This window comes from Opisthocomus hoazin, chromosome 1 (assembly GCF_030867145.1).
Source record: "Opisthocomus hoazin isolate bOpiHoa1 chromosome 1, bOpiHoa1.hap1, whole genome shotgun sequence".
In the NCBI taxonomy this organism is placed as follows: domain Eukaryota; kingdom Metazoa; phylum Chordata; class Aves; order Opisthocomiformes; family Opisthocomidae; genus Opisthocomus; species Opisthocomus hoazin.
The window spans coordinates 99,023,861-99,041,687 of record NC_134414.1 but is presented as its reverse complement, the minus strand read 5'-3'; the positions used below and the strand labels follow the sequence as shown (position 1 = coordinate 99,041,687).

The 17,827-nt window shown below is 37.4% G+C and overlaps 1 protein-coding gene across 1 annotated transcript in view; it reads left to right on the top strand.

The window, feature by feature from the left end:
- CFAP47 (cilia and flagella associated protein 47) overlaps window positions 1-17,827 on the top strand; it is a 359,445-nt gene that overhangs the window by 228,853 nt on the left and 112,765 nt on the right. Inside the window, exon 51 of the mRNA XM_075430383.1 lies at window positions 4,498-4,595. Coding sequence (XP_075286498.1) covers window positions 4,498-4,595 — 98 coding nt within the window. The remainder of the gene's footprint in view (window positions 1-4,497; window positions 4,596-17,827) is intronic.

Sequence of the window (17,827 nt, the reverse complement as noted above, 5' to 3'; positions counted from 1 at the left end):
AAATTAGACTATAATTACTTGAGAATAAGGATACTTGAAATAAATTGACTTTGGGCTAGCCCATTCAAATACATTATACTGGTAAACATCTCAGATGGGACTTATCTATAAAGTCACCATTTGGTATCAGGTTTACAGCTCAGCCCTAGGTTTTCAGTTTTTAACAGTGCAAGTACAAAGAAACCATTCAGCTGTGTTTTCACTGAGTGAAAGTTGACAGAACTTCAAAGTTTGTACAATTTCAAGGCTGAATACTAAACAATGCTTGCAGGAATGTTTGTTTGGTAAAGAGTTCAGCTGCAAAAATAAATGGAAAGATGCTCCTTCAGCAGAGAATTACCAGGTCCTTCTCCTGTGTTGAGAAAAGTGTTTCGATTAAAATATTTGACGATTTTTAGGGAAGTGCCTGTTGAAGGTGTTATGCAAACAAGATTATAATCTAAACTATCTAAATACATGTAATATCATTTAAAAATGCATACAAGATATTCCCTCCCAAACGTGATAGCTGTTTTCCAGAAAGGTAATCTGTGGGCTGAGTTGCTTATTTAGGGTGTCCAGAAAAAATATTTGATTTTCCAAAATTGAGGAGAATTTAAAAAGAAGTGAATCTAAACATTCAAATGCGTTACAAGTACAAAAAGAAATTAAGAGTTCCTTAAAAAAAAAAGGGATTTAATAACTCAAAATACTTGAAATCAAAACTGTAAAGCAACTTGACCTGAAAGCTTTGCTGTTGAGAAATGTCAGGAATCAGAGTATTTTAAGCAATCTGTGTGAATGGAATCAACGAATTTGAAGAGAAAAGGCAAGCAGATTATAAATTCTACATTACTGTAATTATGAAGTACAGAAAAGTGATTCAGGAAAGTTAAGAGTGTAGAGGAAATATCTGTGATCAGAGACAACAAGGGAGGCTGTAAGTCTGTATGGAAGAATCTGTTGGTAGCAGTATAGATGTATTAATTGCTGGGAGGCAGAATACTGTAATGACAAGTAACAAAGCAGTTCCACAAAACCTGTGTTTGTGCGTTAGGGAAAAAGTGAAAGTACTCCTAGCACACTGGAGATACACTTCCAGTTGATCAGTTTGTTAGAGACAGAATATGATAGTTATAATATCTGTCCTAGGGAGAAAAAGGAGTTAAGTACTTTTCATACCAAAAAGAAAGCCTTTTCACTTCATTCTTCATAGTGAGAACTAGCCACTTCCTGTTCTTTGGTTTCTGTCTGTTAATCCCATCCTCTACATTTCTCTCTTATGCAGCTTAGTTTCCTTAGAAGCCTTTGGAAAGGAATCTTTGAAACAGTTTTTTGGAAAACCAGAGTAATATGTGAACACTTATTCACACAGCTGCTGACTTTGTCAAAGAATTCAAATAGCTTTGTGTGTTGTGTCTTCTCTCTCTTATTGTGATTCTTAATGATTTTCTTTGGAATATGTAAACAAACTCAAGTCTGTAATTTCTCATCTTATCCCAGAGACTTGTCTAAAAATTGACAGCACATTCTCTGCCTTTTCATTTGTTCATACCTGAAGTTGACTTGAGAAATGGGTTACGTGCCAGTTTGCACCACTGCACTTTCATACAGGAGTTCCTTTTGAGTTGTTGGGCAGAGACTCTCTTGCCCAGGTGACTTGCTGCTTTTCCTCAGTCTGCTCCAAACCCTTTCCTGCTGAAACCTGAATTTGGGAGAGGCCCTATGACCATTCCTCTCGAAACAATGCCTAGGGTAGATGTAGGAAGCCTCTGAACTCCACTATAGTGAATGCTACTGCAAAGAATAAATTCAGATTTTCTGCTGCAGTCTAATCTTACTTGGGCATTCCTTTTCCACCCTGATCATCTATCAGCCCTTCTGAGTTTGGCAGGCTACCAGCTTCAAATGTGTTTGAAAAGATTTTACTACTGCTTTTCTAAGTCTTTAGCAAGTTGTCACTCAAGGGCTTTTTTTGTATGGTTGTTCTTGGAGGTTTGTGGACAGGGATCGTAACAGATCATGCTCTTTTCTGTTTTGCTTAATTGTACAGAACATTCATTTGTGAATGTGTTACTCTAATAAATCCCTTTGTCCTGCTGTTTAATCACATATCCTGTGTAAATGGAACTTTACTGTTGACATTTTCCTTTGCTGTTTCCTTCCTGAATTTTTATAGACTTCTGTTGTACCGTTTCCTACAATTTGCCTGTGTTCTTGAAGGCTGTGATATCCCAAGCTATGGGCACCCTTTGATTTTCATTTAGTCTTTATTTGAGAACTTTTAGCTCAGTTTCCATGATGTGTTCTGTTTTGGTGTAAGAGGATCCCCCCTTCTTGCAGAAGTCGTCTCTCTTCTGTATACTATTTTTTTCACTTTTTGCAGCTGACTAAACTCAGGGTCATATGCATGCCGGAATCCTTTAATGGACATTCAGAAGACCTCATGACCTCAGTGATGTTAGTTTTTTGTAGCTCTTAAGATACTGAGGCTATTCCAGAGACTGGAAGACTGTAATATTCTGCTGGTATTCAAAAACAGTAAATTGTATGCATATCAAATTAGCCTGAACAAAAGAATGGGTAAGTTAATACAGGGTATATTTAGTGAAGTTTTAAAGAAAGTAATAGAGTTAAAGCCAGTAAGACACAGTTTAATTGGAAAAAGGATTTAGAAATAAAGTCATATATGCAGAATGAGGAATTGCAATGAGGAAAGCAGTGGCTCTGAGAAGAACTGGGGTCACAGCAGAAAGGAAAAACAGTAGGAGCTCCCAAGATTAATGCTGTGGTAAAACAGAACTGCAAATGTAGCTCTCTAGTGTATAATTCAGGGAAGCGTGAGTAGGAGGATTAAGGTCATTTTCGTCTCATACAATGTACTGACAAACAAGAATACCACAAGCAGTGCTGAATAACCGTGATACTTGCAAAAAACTTACCACATGAAATATTTGTGCTGTGGAGATCATGCCTTATGATGAGAGACTTTGGGCTCAATCTCTTTGGCTTATCTAAACAAGATTGAAGAGCTAATTTTATTAACATTCATAACTATGTTCTAAATACAGGAAAATGCTAGATACTTAATGATAAATCTCTTAAATCTATCAGGGAAAGTCATTGCAAGACCTTCTGGCTGGACATTGAAGCAAATTTAATGGAAATCGGAAATTAGAGTCATATTTAAATGTCTTCCAATGTCAGTAATTAGCCACGTGAACAAACTACTAGTGGATATCTTCAAATCAAGACTCAACGTCTATCTGGAAGATACGCTTTAGCAAAACACAGATTACTTGACTGAAGTTGCACAACAACAATTCTATGTAACTGAACAGAATTTAAGTTCTGTGATACGCCAAAGGTCATATTAGATTAACTAATTTTGAGTTAATTTTGCTTGATATAATATAAAATTATAAAAATACTTTCAGTCTTATATGGACAGCCTCCAGTTCTAAGACCTGCTTGCCTATGCTTCCCATGGGTATTGGAAGTAAACTCTTCCCTGTTTCTGGCCTTAATTGTAACTTTCATGCAAATACCAATTGTTTAAGGGTTTCATAATCAGCAGCATCAGCAGAATTTAAAATATGTCCTTATAATTTCATGAGCATATGCATGTGTGTGATAAATAGTCTTGTGTGCCTTCATAAATGATCTCCAAAATTCAAAGGGAGTCTCTGATGCATTTCAACTTTTGTACTTATTGGAATTTCCCGTCTCTCGTTTTTGGACTAGATAATATAAAATACTGACGGGAACCAAATCTTCTGGATTTCTTGTCATTTTATCATGTAATTATATGTGGGTTTAGAAGAGTTTATTGCACACTTTTTCTGGCCAAATTTTTACTAGTGATTGATAACAGACCTTGGGATAAGATAGGTAATGAATCTGATCTAATGGGATAATACTGGTGTGCGAATGTTTTGATGAATGTATTTAGCATCCTTAAGCATTCTCAGTCTCTTTAATGCCAACTTGTTTGTTATCACAAGAACTCAGGACAACCTGTCTCAAAACCCGATGAAAAATGCATTCCAGTATAAATCAATGTATGTTCAAACATGTATTTGAGGATGGATTCTATGTAACTGAAAATTCTGATCTGTTTAATTAACAAATTGTAGTTTTGAATCTATGGTGGAAGAGCTTTTAATAAAAAAAATAATTGATAATATTTTTTAACATTGTCTTTGTTGAAGAAAAATACTTATGAATCAATGATTTTAAAAATGCTGAAACAATGTGATCTAGGAAACCAAATTGCCAAAGCGCTATTTCCATTCGATTTCTTTACGTATTGATTTTGTTACTATTTTGAAACTAGACAAGAAGGGATTAGATAATGCAGTTGATTATCAGCAGTTAAATCGGTTCATGATTTGCTTTGTTTCAATATGAACGACTGGCATTTCTGCTGAAAGTCCAAATTTGTCATTGATTTGAATGCTGCTAGGACTGATCACCTCATGAGATGATTTGTAAGGCATTTTGTTCTTTTGAACATAGGAGGAGGTTCTTCAAATTGCGAAGTGTGGTTCTCCTTAAAGATTAACAGCCTACCTGGAGCACCAGAAAGAAAGATAGATGTGAAATGCAGAGCTCTGGTAAGATTATTCTAAATGTTTAATTTTGTTCTGCTGCATCAGAATAAAAATGTAATTTTATTGTTGGCCGGGCTGTTATCACAGAGGATTAATCAATTTTATTATTAAGTGACCACACACAAACACTTTGTGAATAATAAAACTCAGTACTTACTAAGACCTCATTTAAGCTCAGTGATGTGAACTAATATCAATGCTTGGAAAAAAGTGTCTTCTTTATCCTATTTGAAGAATTACATTTTTATTCTGCTGACATCCCTTTCTAATTTTGTATTCAGGTAAATCTGAATTCTGTAAAAACTTCAAGCAGTTTCTGTGCAATCCACAACAGAATAAGTCTCTTTTGGTACCCTCCTTCCTTATGTGTGACGAATTATTACTGTCATTTAGATTTCATTAATCATTGGAATGTATTTAATCATATTTGTATTATTAGATGAATACATACTTTCACTCTCAAATGTTAATTAATTGATGTTAGTAATTTTAGAATAATTTTAGATTACATCATATTAAATAAGTTTTATATTTTAAATCACTTCATATGTAAAGATAAAATAACTGTTTAGTATGTGTGCCTAAATGATGCTCTTTTTATTCTCCAAAGATATGTAATTTTATTTATCTTTGAATTAGACTTTGTAAGGTTTTTATTTTCAGAGATAATATTTTTCTTATCTTCCGTAAATGGATATTTGCTTTACCATCTAGACGTCCTCCTTTCTGCATGAATTTGAAGCAGCTAAGAAATACTGACTTTAATAATGGATGCTGGTAACCGGTTCTATGAATAGAAATTACTGGTGTGGTAATTTTCTGCAGGAACATTTTCGCAAATAAATATATGTGATACAAGTACTAGGGGACTACCACTTCCAGTAACAAATGCTGTGAAGGGAGAAGAGTCTCCTCAGTTGATTTTACATGTCAGCATGTGTTTATGTGGGTGAAAAAAATCCAAACCAGCAAGCGTTTTTTAAAATATTTATCGTTCTTCCTATATCAGTGGTATATATTTAATATATCATTGTTCATGTTATTATTTTATCACTGTGCATATATTACTTCTGGTCTGCTTTTCTTTCCTTGAAGTGTAGGATCCTGAGTGTGAACTTATGTAGAGCTGAGAAACATAACAATGTTTTCAAAATCTCGGTGTTGGGTGAGTGTGGTGGAGGGAAGTGTCTGGTGCTAGTAAGAAACACAAAAGCTAGACTGAAAGAGTTTGTGATTTGAGAGCCTGAAAATGATAGTGTAGGTTTTTGTCATACAGGATCATGTACTGTCTTATATCCTTTTCTGATCTGATACTACAGTTAAAATGGTAAAAGGAAAAGCTAAATTTAAAGTATATTATTAACTCCTATTGTATAATAAACTCTCAAGGTGCATTTTATCTCTGCCTGTAATTTTTGATCTAATTCAATATGAAAACTTGCAAAAAATACATACAGTAAAATCCAAATTACTTTTGCAATGTAAGGGGCACTGAAATTCTTGACCTGAAAGGGGATAACTCCTTTCTAGAAAGATGAACAAGGCAAAGAAGCAGCTATGCCTCTTCTTTAGATCTCTATGGAAAATCTCATAAAAAACATTTTTATTGATGAATTTTGAAGATGACAGAAAGATTTTTGACTAACAATCAATACACATGGTTACTATTACAGAATGGCTGTTACTGAATTGAATGCTTGAAAGGAGTTATCTGGCTGGATAAAAATGTCACTTTTCAGTAGGCAGAAATTTGCCACCTCTTCAAGGGAAATCTACTTTTGTTTTCCTCCCTACAACAACAGCCAAAAAAATTGGGAAAATATTAATATGAAGAATGATACGCTTTTTTTTGCCTTTCTCAAGTTTATATATATTATATATATACACACACAATCACAGAATCACAGAATGGTAGGGGTTGGAAGGGACCAAGTAGATCACCTAGTCCAACCCCCTGATGAAGCAGGGTCACCTAGAGCAGGCTGACCTTGTCCAGGTGGGTTTTGAATATCTCCAGAAAAGGAGACTCCACAACCCCTCTGGGCAGCCTGTTCCAGTGCTCCGTCACCCTCAGAGGGAAGAAGTTCTTCCTCATGTTCAGATGGAACTTCCTGTGCCTCAGTTTGTGCCCATTGCCCCTTGTCCTGTCGCTGGGTACTACTGAAAAGAGTGTGGCCCCGTGTCCACTTGACACCCACCCTTAAGATATGTATAAGCATTTACTAAGATCCCCTCTCAGTCTCCTTTTCTTCAGGCTAAACAAGCCCAGCTCCCTCAGCCTCTCCTCGTAGGAGAGATGCTCCAGTCCCCTCACCATCCTCGTAGCCCTCCTCTGGACTCTCTCCAGTAGTTCCTCATCTTTCTTGAACTGGGGAGTCCAGAACTGGATGCAACACTCCAGATGAGGCCTCACCAGGGCAGTGTAGAGGGGAAGGAGAACCTCCCTCGACCTGCTGGCCACACTTTTCTTAATGCACCCCAGGATCCCATTTGCCTTCTTGGCAGCCAGGGCACACTGCTGGCTCATGGTTAACCTGTCGTCCACCAGGACACCCAGGTTCCTCTCCACAGCGCTGCTCTCTAGCAGGTCAGCCCCAAGCCCGTACTGGTGCACAGGGTTATTACTCCCCAGGTGCAGGACCCTGCACTTGCCCTTGTTGAACTTCATCAGGTTCCTCTGCACCCAATTCTCCAGCCTGTCCAGGTCTCACTGAATGGCAGCACAGCCTTCCAGTGTGTCCGCCAGTCCTCCCAGTTTTGTGTTATCAGCAAACTTGCTGAGGGTACACTCTAACTCTTCATCCAGGTCATTGATGAAGAAGCTGAACAAGACTGGGCCGATTACTGACCCCTGGGGGACACCGCTAGTTGCAGGCCTCCATCTAGAGTCAGCACCGCTGAAGACAACCCTCTGAGCTCTGCCATTCAGCCAGTTCTCAATCCACCTCACTGACCACTCATCTAGCCCACACTTCCTGAGCTTCCCTAGGAGGATGTTATGGGAGACAGTGTCAAAAGCCTTGCTGAAGTCAAGGTAGACAACATCCACGGCTCTCCCCTCATCTACCCAACCAGTCATGCCATCATAGAAAGCTATCAGATTGGTCAGGCATGATTTCGCCTTGGGGAAGCCATGCTGACTACTCCTGATAACCTTCTTTTCCTCCACTTGCCTAGAGATGACCTCCAGAATGAGATGCTCCATCATCTTTCTAGGGACGGAGGTGAGGCTGACCAGCCTGTAGTTCCCTGGGTCCTCTTTCTTGTGCCTTTTGAAGAACAGAGTGACACTAGCTTTTCTCCAGTCCTCAGGCACTTATGTCCTCCAGGATCTTTCAAAGATGATGGAGAGTGGCTCAGCAAAGACATCTGCCAGCTCCCTCAGCACTCGTGGGTGCATCCCATCAGAGCCCATGGATTTGTGGGTGTCCAGTTTGCTTAAATGATCCCTAACCCGGTCCTTCTCAACCAAGGGAAGGTTTTCCTTTCTCCAGGCTTCCTCTCTTACCTCCAGGGACTTGGATGCCTGAGGGCTAGCCTTAGCAGTGAAGACTGAAGCAAAGAAGGCTTTCAGTAACTCCACCTCTGTGTCCTCTTTCACCAGGGCGCCCACCTCATTCAGCAGCAGCCTCGCATTATCCCTAGTCTTCTGTTTGCTGCTGAGGTACTTGAAGAATCTTTTGTTGTTGTTTTCCTTGACATCCCTTGCCAGATTCAATTCCAGATGGGCCTTAGCCTTCCTTGTTGCTTCCCTGCATACTTTGACAATGTTCCTGTATTCCTCCCAAGTGGCCTGTCCCTCTTTCCACGTTGTGTAGTCCTTTCTCTTCCACTTGAGTTTTTCTAGAACTCCTTGCTCATCCATGCAGGTCTCCTGCCTCCTTTGCTTGCTTTCTTACTCATGGAGATGCACTGATCCTGAGCATGGAGGAGGTAGTGCTTAAATATCGACCACTTCTCTTGGACTCCCCTGACTTCTAGAGTCCTGACTCGCAGGACTCCCTGAAGTAGGTCCTTGAAGAGGCCAAAGTTATCCCTCCTGAAGTCCAAGGTTTTGATCCTGCTTATTGCCCTGTTTCCTCCACGCAGGAACCTGAACTCCACCATCTCATGGTTGCTGATATATATACACAAATATATATTAATTGATATTAAAATAAAAAAATGCAATGAGCTGTGCTAAGGAGGCATTTTCAGGATCAAGCAGAACGTCTACTAAATGCATCTAGAAATGAAGTAGTAGAATGGTAATTCCAATAAATGAAAGATGATGATTACTTGTAATTCATCTTTTCATGTTATCCATGCTTGCTGACAGCAGAATCACTATAAATTAGGAGCGTAAGTTAACTTTTAGACGAGTTCATCCAGCTGTAAATTATAAGTTTGGCTTCCATCTTGTTGCAGATGTAACCACTTGCATTTCTCAGCTTTTCTCACAGATGATCAGTACTGAGGATATCTCCTGTATTTGATGAATGCATGGTGCCACTATTTTGCAAATAGAAGAATGAAATAAAGATTGTAAGTTTTGTCATGGTAATTCCACATGCATGTATTTCCAAGCAAGGACTGGATCAGTCTGTTTCTTCAGCTTTCAGTTGGTCTTCTTGAAGATCGGTTTATTTCTTGCTTTTCTATCCAGGAATGTTTTGCAGTGGAAGAGATTGGGGTTTTTTATGTTTGGGTCCATCCCCCCCCACCTCCAGCTTAAGAGTTTGGTACACAATTTCAGATTTTGGTACATGATTTCAGATTACATTAAAAATCAGCTGTAAATGAATGGGGAAATTATGAAGCAGAGTGGTCGCATATGGACCGCACTTACTTTCTGGTGAGGCAGATAGATCACTTGGGAGTCTAGCAAACAGATGATGAGTAGTGTTCTAAGTTCAGACCCTCATATAATTTCTGAATAACACTGAAGAATCACAGCCTCAGTATATGTCTTTTAGGCCATTAAAGGGAAAGTGTTCAGTTGTCCTTCCTCTAAAATTTTTGCTGGGCTCTCTGAAACTCACTGGACGCTCTGAAACACAGAACTCACCGGACTCGCTATAGAGAGGTCAACAGAGTGGTTCACACCAAGGTCTGACCCTATGGTATGAACCCTGAACTTGTCTCCAGGGGTGGTTGGAAATGTCAAGGCAAAAAGCAAGAGTATATACATGCGATACGGTACTTTAACGGCTTTTAATGGTTTTCTGATCGGGCTTTTTGCTGAGCTGCCAGGTGTATCCTTAAACTTATGTATACATTTAGTGTCCATAATCTTCTTTGACTTTGAATTGAAGTATTTACTGACCATGGTGTAGGAACCATTGCTTTTATTTTTAGCTGTGTTTGTTTTAATTTGATTTAATTACAGCAGTCAGTGGAAGGTTAAACCCTTTCCAGTGTCTCCATACTACTCATGATTTTGTAGACTTCTATATATCTGTTATGAATTATCTCTCTTCCAAGATGAAGGGTACGATAAGGTAGTCAATTTATGTTTTCCACTTGGACCTTCATATTTTACTATTGTAGTATTTCTCCAAAAGTATTTCTTCCAAATAGAAAAAAAAAAGATAAATGTATATTGAAAGGAAGAAAATAATTTGGATTTTAGCAGTACTTGTCCTCTGATTGCTTCACTTCATGCACTTTGGACTGTGGCTATCAAAAGAAAGCTTGCGAAACTTAGCTCTACCAGGAAGGCTTTTTGGTTTCTTGCCAGTTGATATAAGTCAAAGCAATGAGGAGATAACTGAGCAGTATCTTAAGATTAGAAATTTTACAGAATCACAGAATGGTAGGGGATGGAAGGGACCTCTGTGGGTCATCTAATCCAACCCTCCTGCTGAAGCAGGGTCACCTACAGCAGGCTGCAGAGGACCTTGTCTAGGCGGGTCTTGAATATCTCCAGAGAAGGAGACTCTACAACCTCCCTGGAAAATCCAGGGCGACATTAAAAAAAATCAGATTTCCATCGATGATATTTAAAAATCTTAGGTGAAAAGTAACAAGAGTTTCTAAATCCCATTGACCTTTTAAAGTGATTCATAGCACAGCAATTCCTTATATCAAAAGTCAATCTATGACAAACTTCCTTGATGCCAGTTCTTGACCGTACCAGTGATTTAAATGAAGACTTAGTATTGGGGTTAGGAAAACCTCATTATTTGTCCCACTCTCAAGAATCGTAACCTGCAATTGCTGTTAGAAAGTATTGCAGTGAATGTTGAATGGTGAGGCTCTAATTGTAAAGAAAAGACGATATTTTTCTTTTTTTCTTTTCGTGGAAGAAGAATTTAATTCATCAAGTAAGAATATAGCTTTTATGTTGAGGAAAGGAGCCTAATGCGGATGTGAGGTTCCCTCAGTTCCTCATCTTTTCCTGTCCAGTGTACGCATGGCAAACATTCATAGAGTTAAAAGCAGCGTTGATCTGCTCAACATGTAGGAAACTAAGAAGTAGTATAAATATTTCCCAGCATGGGAATGAAGATTCTAATGGCCATCTAAGTGTACCTGCTAGTGCAAGGGCCAGTAGGGTGAAGGACAATATGAAAAAGCTTTAGTTTTTATAGGTAGATCCGCCTCCTATTCCTAACTTTATTCCAACTATTAAAAGGAGGACAGTGAGACTAAACAGTGAGTGAGATCCTGAACTCATAGGAGGGTCTGGTTTAGCTAAAATTCATATAGTGGAATAATGATACTTTAGTTTTCCTGTATGTAGTCTCTATCTTTTCTGTGTTCAGATCACTGACTATGTCTTCTGAATAATAAGGTGTTCAACTTTGAATTCTTAAAGCTCTAATTCATTATATAAACATATATGCAACAATAGAAAAGAATGATACATTGTTTTATTTGTGTGAAAGAAACATAGATATTTATACATTGTTCGTGATAGTGGTAATAGTTTCACATACAGTACTGTGAAGAGGATTGGAGTTAGACCCTGAATCTTCAAGAAGCTAGAATTTTTCAATGGAGTACTATGTAGTATAAATGCAGCTTGCATTTTCTTTGAGTGATTCATTTTATATATATGTATCATACACTTTAGAATGTCCACATATCAGCTCAAAAATCTTGAGAAGCGAAACTAGTTCTCTGATCAAGATTGTGTCTATATTTTTATATTCCGATTAAATAGATGGATTAATCAAGATTCTCAATATATTTCATCTAGTAAGTGATCTGTAAGAAATACATGATTACCAGATAAGTATATTTTGCAGCCTTCAATTAAAAGAAAATAACTTGTCTTCCTGCTTTTATATCGAGTATTTGTGATAAATCTCAATGTACTGTCAACCACGTACAGTTAGTGTCTTCTGACAACAGTGGTAAATTTTTATTTTGTCTGAATACCTAATGTTTTGACTACAGCTGTATATTGCATCTCTGAGAGAAACAAGACAATATACTCATTCAGTGAACACATCAACCAGAATACAAGGAGTTGCAATGATTCATGTTATTAACAATATAGCTTGCTGATCTGGATATTTTTTTCTAATCCAGGCCCTGAACACTCTGATATCCACCTATCACTATTCCAGAAATGCGAATAAACTTACTGAAATGGAAAGGGATTAGCCAGATGCAGGTTTATTTTCTAAACTCCATGTATATTAATAGAAATTAGATCAATTGGTGAAGCCTGGAAAGGTTGTAAGGATGCATTCCAGCTGTGAAGGATTCCTGCCCGCCTGAATTGTTAAAGCTTGGTAAACAGGGGAACTCTTATGAGTGCTTAGATGATAAGCCTGTTTTTCAGAGGAGGGATATTATCAAGTATTGTTAATACTGAAATGACTCAGTCAATCCTAATGCTGCTTCTAATAAACACTTCCAAATTTACCTTACAACTTCATCAGTCACTGCCCAGTTTCAAACTTTTTTTTGCCAGCTGTCATGATGAAAGCAATCAAACTAAATTCAAAGTAAGTGTGTCTTTTATTGGTGCCCTTTGCCTTTGAGTCCAGCCTGAGAGCCAGTTCTGGCAGTTGGCACTGTTGGCCTGTAGAGAACATTTCCCCACAGTCATTAAAAACTCCATGAATTGTGCTACTTGTATGAACATTTCCGTTCATAATTTCCGTTCAAATAATTCCAGTGTGGAAATTTCAGGTTTTTGAGGCCTTGTTACCTGTTCTATCATTTTGAAAAACCCCTCTAAGTTCTGTTTTGTTCTGCATGATGTAAAGGAGATGGAGGTTGGAGGCTTCTCAGCTTTGGCCTCATGCTCCACCAATATGGATTTCAGGTTGCATTTCACCCGGACAAAGATTGTCAACTCTATTAGAAGAGATCAGCCAAAAGCTAGTTCAGTTAAAAAGGGAGAAAGTACCCTCTGTGATCATTGTCTGCCCAGGAATTTCTTCCTTTTTCTTTCATGAAAGCATTAATGTATTTTTATTTCATTTTGTCTTGTCCGGATGAGCCTGTGGCAGTCTAATGCATCTCAGAAGTAAAGAAAGCAAACCTGCAACAGTAGAGATGGTACAGCATGCAGAATAGTACTTTCCAATGTATATTTTACTTTAAAAATAATTCTAAAGTATATTTCAATTGTTCTGTGGGTTTTACTGTGTTAGCGACTTCCAGATAGCACAGGTTAAATCAGACTGTTGCTCATCAGTAGCTGACAGCCTTTCAAATTCATTATGAATTCTAAAAATCAGGCTCTCTCTTTTTTCTCATATATGATTACAAGAAAGATTCTGTGATTTAGCATGTGGAACTGTCAGTTCTGTTGATCACGAGAATGCTGTTCACTTGTCAATAGCTAAATTGTTCTACAACTCTAAGAGGAAGCAAGAAGCAGCACACACTTATCAGCTAGATCTGGAAATGCAAGTCAGAAAGCAGATATGGAACTGGATTGACCTTAGCACAATGTAGACTGCTGTAGAAAGGGTGGAGGAGCCATCCTTTGGACATCCTTTTCCTTTCCCAAAATCCTACTCTCTTATTTTGATGGTAGACTGAAAAGGAAAGATGGATAGCAGCATGGGATTCCTACTATTCCTACTGCTTGAGTCTATTCCCCCAACTCTTCTCACCCAGCTCCAGAAATGATTTTGCCTTCTAATGGATTTATAAGCTGTAGATCAGAAGTAGCAACCTTATCAGCTCAGTGATGTTTTTCTTCTTATAGGATATATTGGCTCAAGGAATGGTTCCCCTCAATAATCATGGCAAATCTTTAGCACCTGGGAATCATGCTTTGGGGACTGTAGGGGTAGATGCCATCTGTGAGAGATGTCAGTCTGTTTTAAATCCATAACTGATTTACAGAGAACCACAACAGTGAGAGCTCGCGCAAAAGATGTGTTAGTTTCCTCTAGATCATGCCTCTTCTCTGGCACCTCTACTTTGTTTCTTTACTTTAAGGGAACCCGCAAGGAAAGGCGCATCCGTGTTAGCCTTTCAGTTCACAGCAACAGCATGTTTTTCAGGTATCTCTCCTGACCATCCCCCCTCACTGCACTTTCATTTATATCACACGGCAGTCCTGGAGTGCATGAAATGCATCTCTTTTGGGTGTAACTTATTTTGGGTGTAGCTTATTGTCCAGGTGCTCATCTAATGTTCTTTAACCATTAATGGGTGTTTATGTTCATGGGAATGAAATAGATTTACTTATAAGAAAGAAATTCACGGGCACTCATATTCTGTGGATGCTGGGTCCTTACCACCAACTGTTTTGCTCTGTGTGTCTACTCCTTTTCTGTTTTGCTACATGCTAATATAGATAGATCATAGCACTTAAATCAAAAAAGACTGTCATATGCTTATTCTAACAGGAGTTTGCATTTTATGGGAACTGCATTATGTCAATAGGCAAGTATAATGTGGAGAGCTTCTTACAAATACAGCCAGTGTTAAAGTAGATCCAGATTAGTATTTAAATTATGTCTCAGTGTTGTCTTTATTAATTTTTTAATTATTTACTTAATTAAAAATAAAAAACATATAATTTAGAATATTTTGTAATTATGTAACTTGGCAGTTGAAGACAGTGACACACTGTTTTCATAGCTGTGGTTCATTAATTTTTCATAAATCCTAAACTAAACTGTAACCTGAATATTGTTATACATGGCTGATACTTGGATCATGTTCTTAGAAATTGAGTAACTGGATGTTATGAACCATGCCCTAAGACCAATTTTTAGAATATGCTTGTATAGCAACTGGTAGCATAAAGAGTAACATTCTGTAAAAGAACTATGGCAACATGGTTTGTGGAAGAAAAATTTGGGAACATGGTAATTATTAATCACTCTAACTAAAAGCAGTTTTGCAAATAATTCAGACCAAAACATATTTGTATAGCCCATTAAAAAAAAAAAAGTTATCAAAAGGGGAGTAAATTATTAGAATTATTAGAAAGTGAGTGAAAATTTTTGATAAATATATAATAGCTGCTAACTCCCTCCTCTCTTCCCTAAGGACTCATTAATCAGTTCTGTGATATAACAGCAGGGAGCTAATGTAAATTACAAAATGACAGCTGAGCTGTCACTAACTGCCATTTAACAAAAATGTAAGGGTAGATCTAAACCAAGTAATTAGAGGGGTGTTTCATCTATAAGAGATGAGTGGTCATATATATGAAAAATAACTGTCAAGTGAAGAAAGACAGTAGTCTTGTATAATTAAACTACTCTGTCACTTAGTCCATAACTGCTGTTGGTAGCCCTGTGGCTTACAAATCAAAACCAAAGGGTTTTTTGCTCAACCATTAAACACAGCAAGTTGACAGAAAAAGTTCTTCTTTAAAAATTTGCTTACTGGTGGTATCTGGAGTGCAGATTGTATAGCTCAGTGATTTAGGTGTTAAAGTTATGCCACTGAAAGGAAAACTTCAAACTCTGTTCCTTGGCTATACCTCTGTAATGATTGTCTTTTTAATCAGCGGGTCTTGGGCTACATTTTCAGCTCAAGACAAAGCATGGTTGTATGTACACTCTGTAGGGTTGGGTATTTTGGGATTTGTTTTTGTTTTGTTTTAAATAACAGGAAGAGGAACCTGAAAGGGAACAGTGAGAATTTCTGCAAAAAATGTCGTCATCTTAAGTGTAAATTTTCAAAGTATCTTTGGAGGCTCTTACAAGTGATGATCTGTGAGTTTTTCTGCAGAAGTATAATCTTTAAACCTGTCCTGCCATTTTTCTGAGTTGCCAAGAAAATTGGTGGTACTGCCACTGATTTTCCCCTCAGTGATTTATGTGAATTAGTAAGTAGTGAGAAGTCATTGCTTTCCTTGTGTAATAAAAAGAAAAAAGAAGAAGTGGTCATTATTATTCGTTCCATTTCTATCAAGTTTCTCTATCTGTATAACAGGAAGCTGTATCTTTTACTGAAGACTTTTTTGGCAGGGGTACTACTGCTCTCACAAAATGTAAGAATATCCCTGTTTCTCCAAAACAGTATTGCTGAGTTCCCATGATCAGAACACTATTTAAAAATTCTGGAGTGAAATTCAAATACCATTTTATAGTTGTTGCATTTCTAGAACATGGGTTGAAGCAGCTAGCTGTTCTTTTCTGCTGGATTTCTGTGGATAGTATGCACAGCTTCTGAAACAGCAAATGATAATTAAATAGCATCATTACAATGAGCAACAAGTTTATTCACACATACAAACATTCTGCAACAACCTCTGAATTGGGAACTTCAAGTAAGTATACAAAACTACTTGATTATAGGTTTGGCTTGAAAACAGATGCTGCACTGAAGTTTGTAAAAAGCTGTTAACTCAGGAATTACTTGCTTCAAGTTATACAATTTTAGAAGACATTTTTACTTTAGGCTAAAACACTACCTATTTTAGATGGTTTGGCCTATTGTAAAAGGAATGCAGGTGTTTCCTTTTCTATTTGAATCAGAGTAAGGAATAACTATGTAATTGTGACAATATGAATGTATCTCTGGCACTGGCTTGATCATCATCCTCACTAGAAATGAGGGATCAGTGTCTGTTACTGCCTGAAGACCATTCTTCAGTCTTCTTAAAATGAATTCGTTGCTTGATTTCAATTCCTGGTATAAAGGTACATGAAAATTATTGCAACTGAAATCTTAGAGGACTAAAGAGCAGCTAAAGTATCGGTTAACGCAGAGACTGCATCAGTTTAATCTCCAGGACTATTTGTGTAAAAGTAACCTAAAGGTCATGCAATTGGTTCCCAGCAGCTGATATTTCTATTGAACAAATTCCAGTTAAAGTTATTTGAGAGAAATGTGGAGTAAGAGTTAGCACTACTCATTTCACATGGAATGAGATAATGAACATGTACTCAGAAATTATTCATTTATATATTTCTCTGGCATTTAGAAGGAATACAAAGAATTTTAACAGTTCAGAGGAACCATCTGAGAAAGCGAGAAGCTTTCAAAAGCCAAATTACTATTTGTTCATGAATATTCATTATTCACTGATTTAATAACACATTCAGTTATTGTGAGTAATTTGTATACTTGCAGGCATTTTTAGATCTAAATGCAGAGAAAACAACCATGTTTTTTAGTTTTACTGACTGATAATTATTAAGTATCTTCAGCAATTAATGACATTGTAACAATTTGCAACTAAAAAGAAAATTTGGTTACTGTGTTTTACTGAGGTGTTTACTGTGAATTTTCCAGTGGGGAACAGTAGTACAGAGGCTGAATTTAGGCTGATAAATTCATGTTAATTATCTCAGATTGTTTAGAAAAATGGACTGTAACAGTTACTTTGCCTTGCAAATATTCTAATGGATTTATTCATGTTGTATGTAGAGGTCAAGAAGTAAGCCGGTTCTTAAGCTTTTCTGTAAAATGTCTAAAAGGCTGGCACTTACTGCTTTGACCACGCTTACTCTTCAGCAGTTGTGTGTTTCGTGAAGAAAAGTCTAAGTGTATCTTGCTGGTTCACTGAGTCAAGAGACTTTCTAATCCATCCATCTATTTGAAAAATATAGTATTGGCTGTCTTGAGAGGAAGTACCTAATATGTAAGCTCCAAGCAGAATCTGTACAGCAGGAGATAAGCCAGAGGCGAAGGTCTGTTTTGAATAGTGAATTACTAGCTTCTGCTTTAATAAAACCAAATGCCTGGAAGGGACTGAGTTTGATTTCCACAGAAGTGTGGAGACAATAGTTTTGTTAGTTCCCTGTCAAATTTTTCTCTTTCTCTCTCTCTTTGAAGAGCCCAAAAGCCACTAGAGTACCCAAAATTTGGTAATT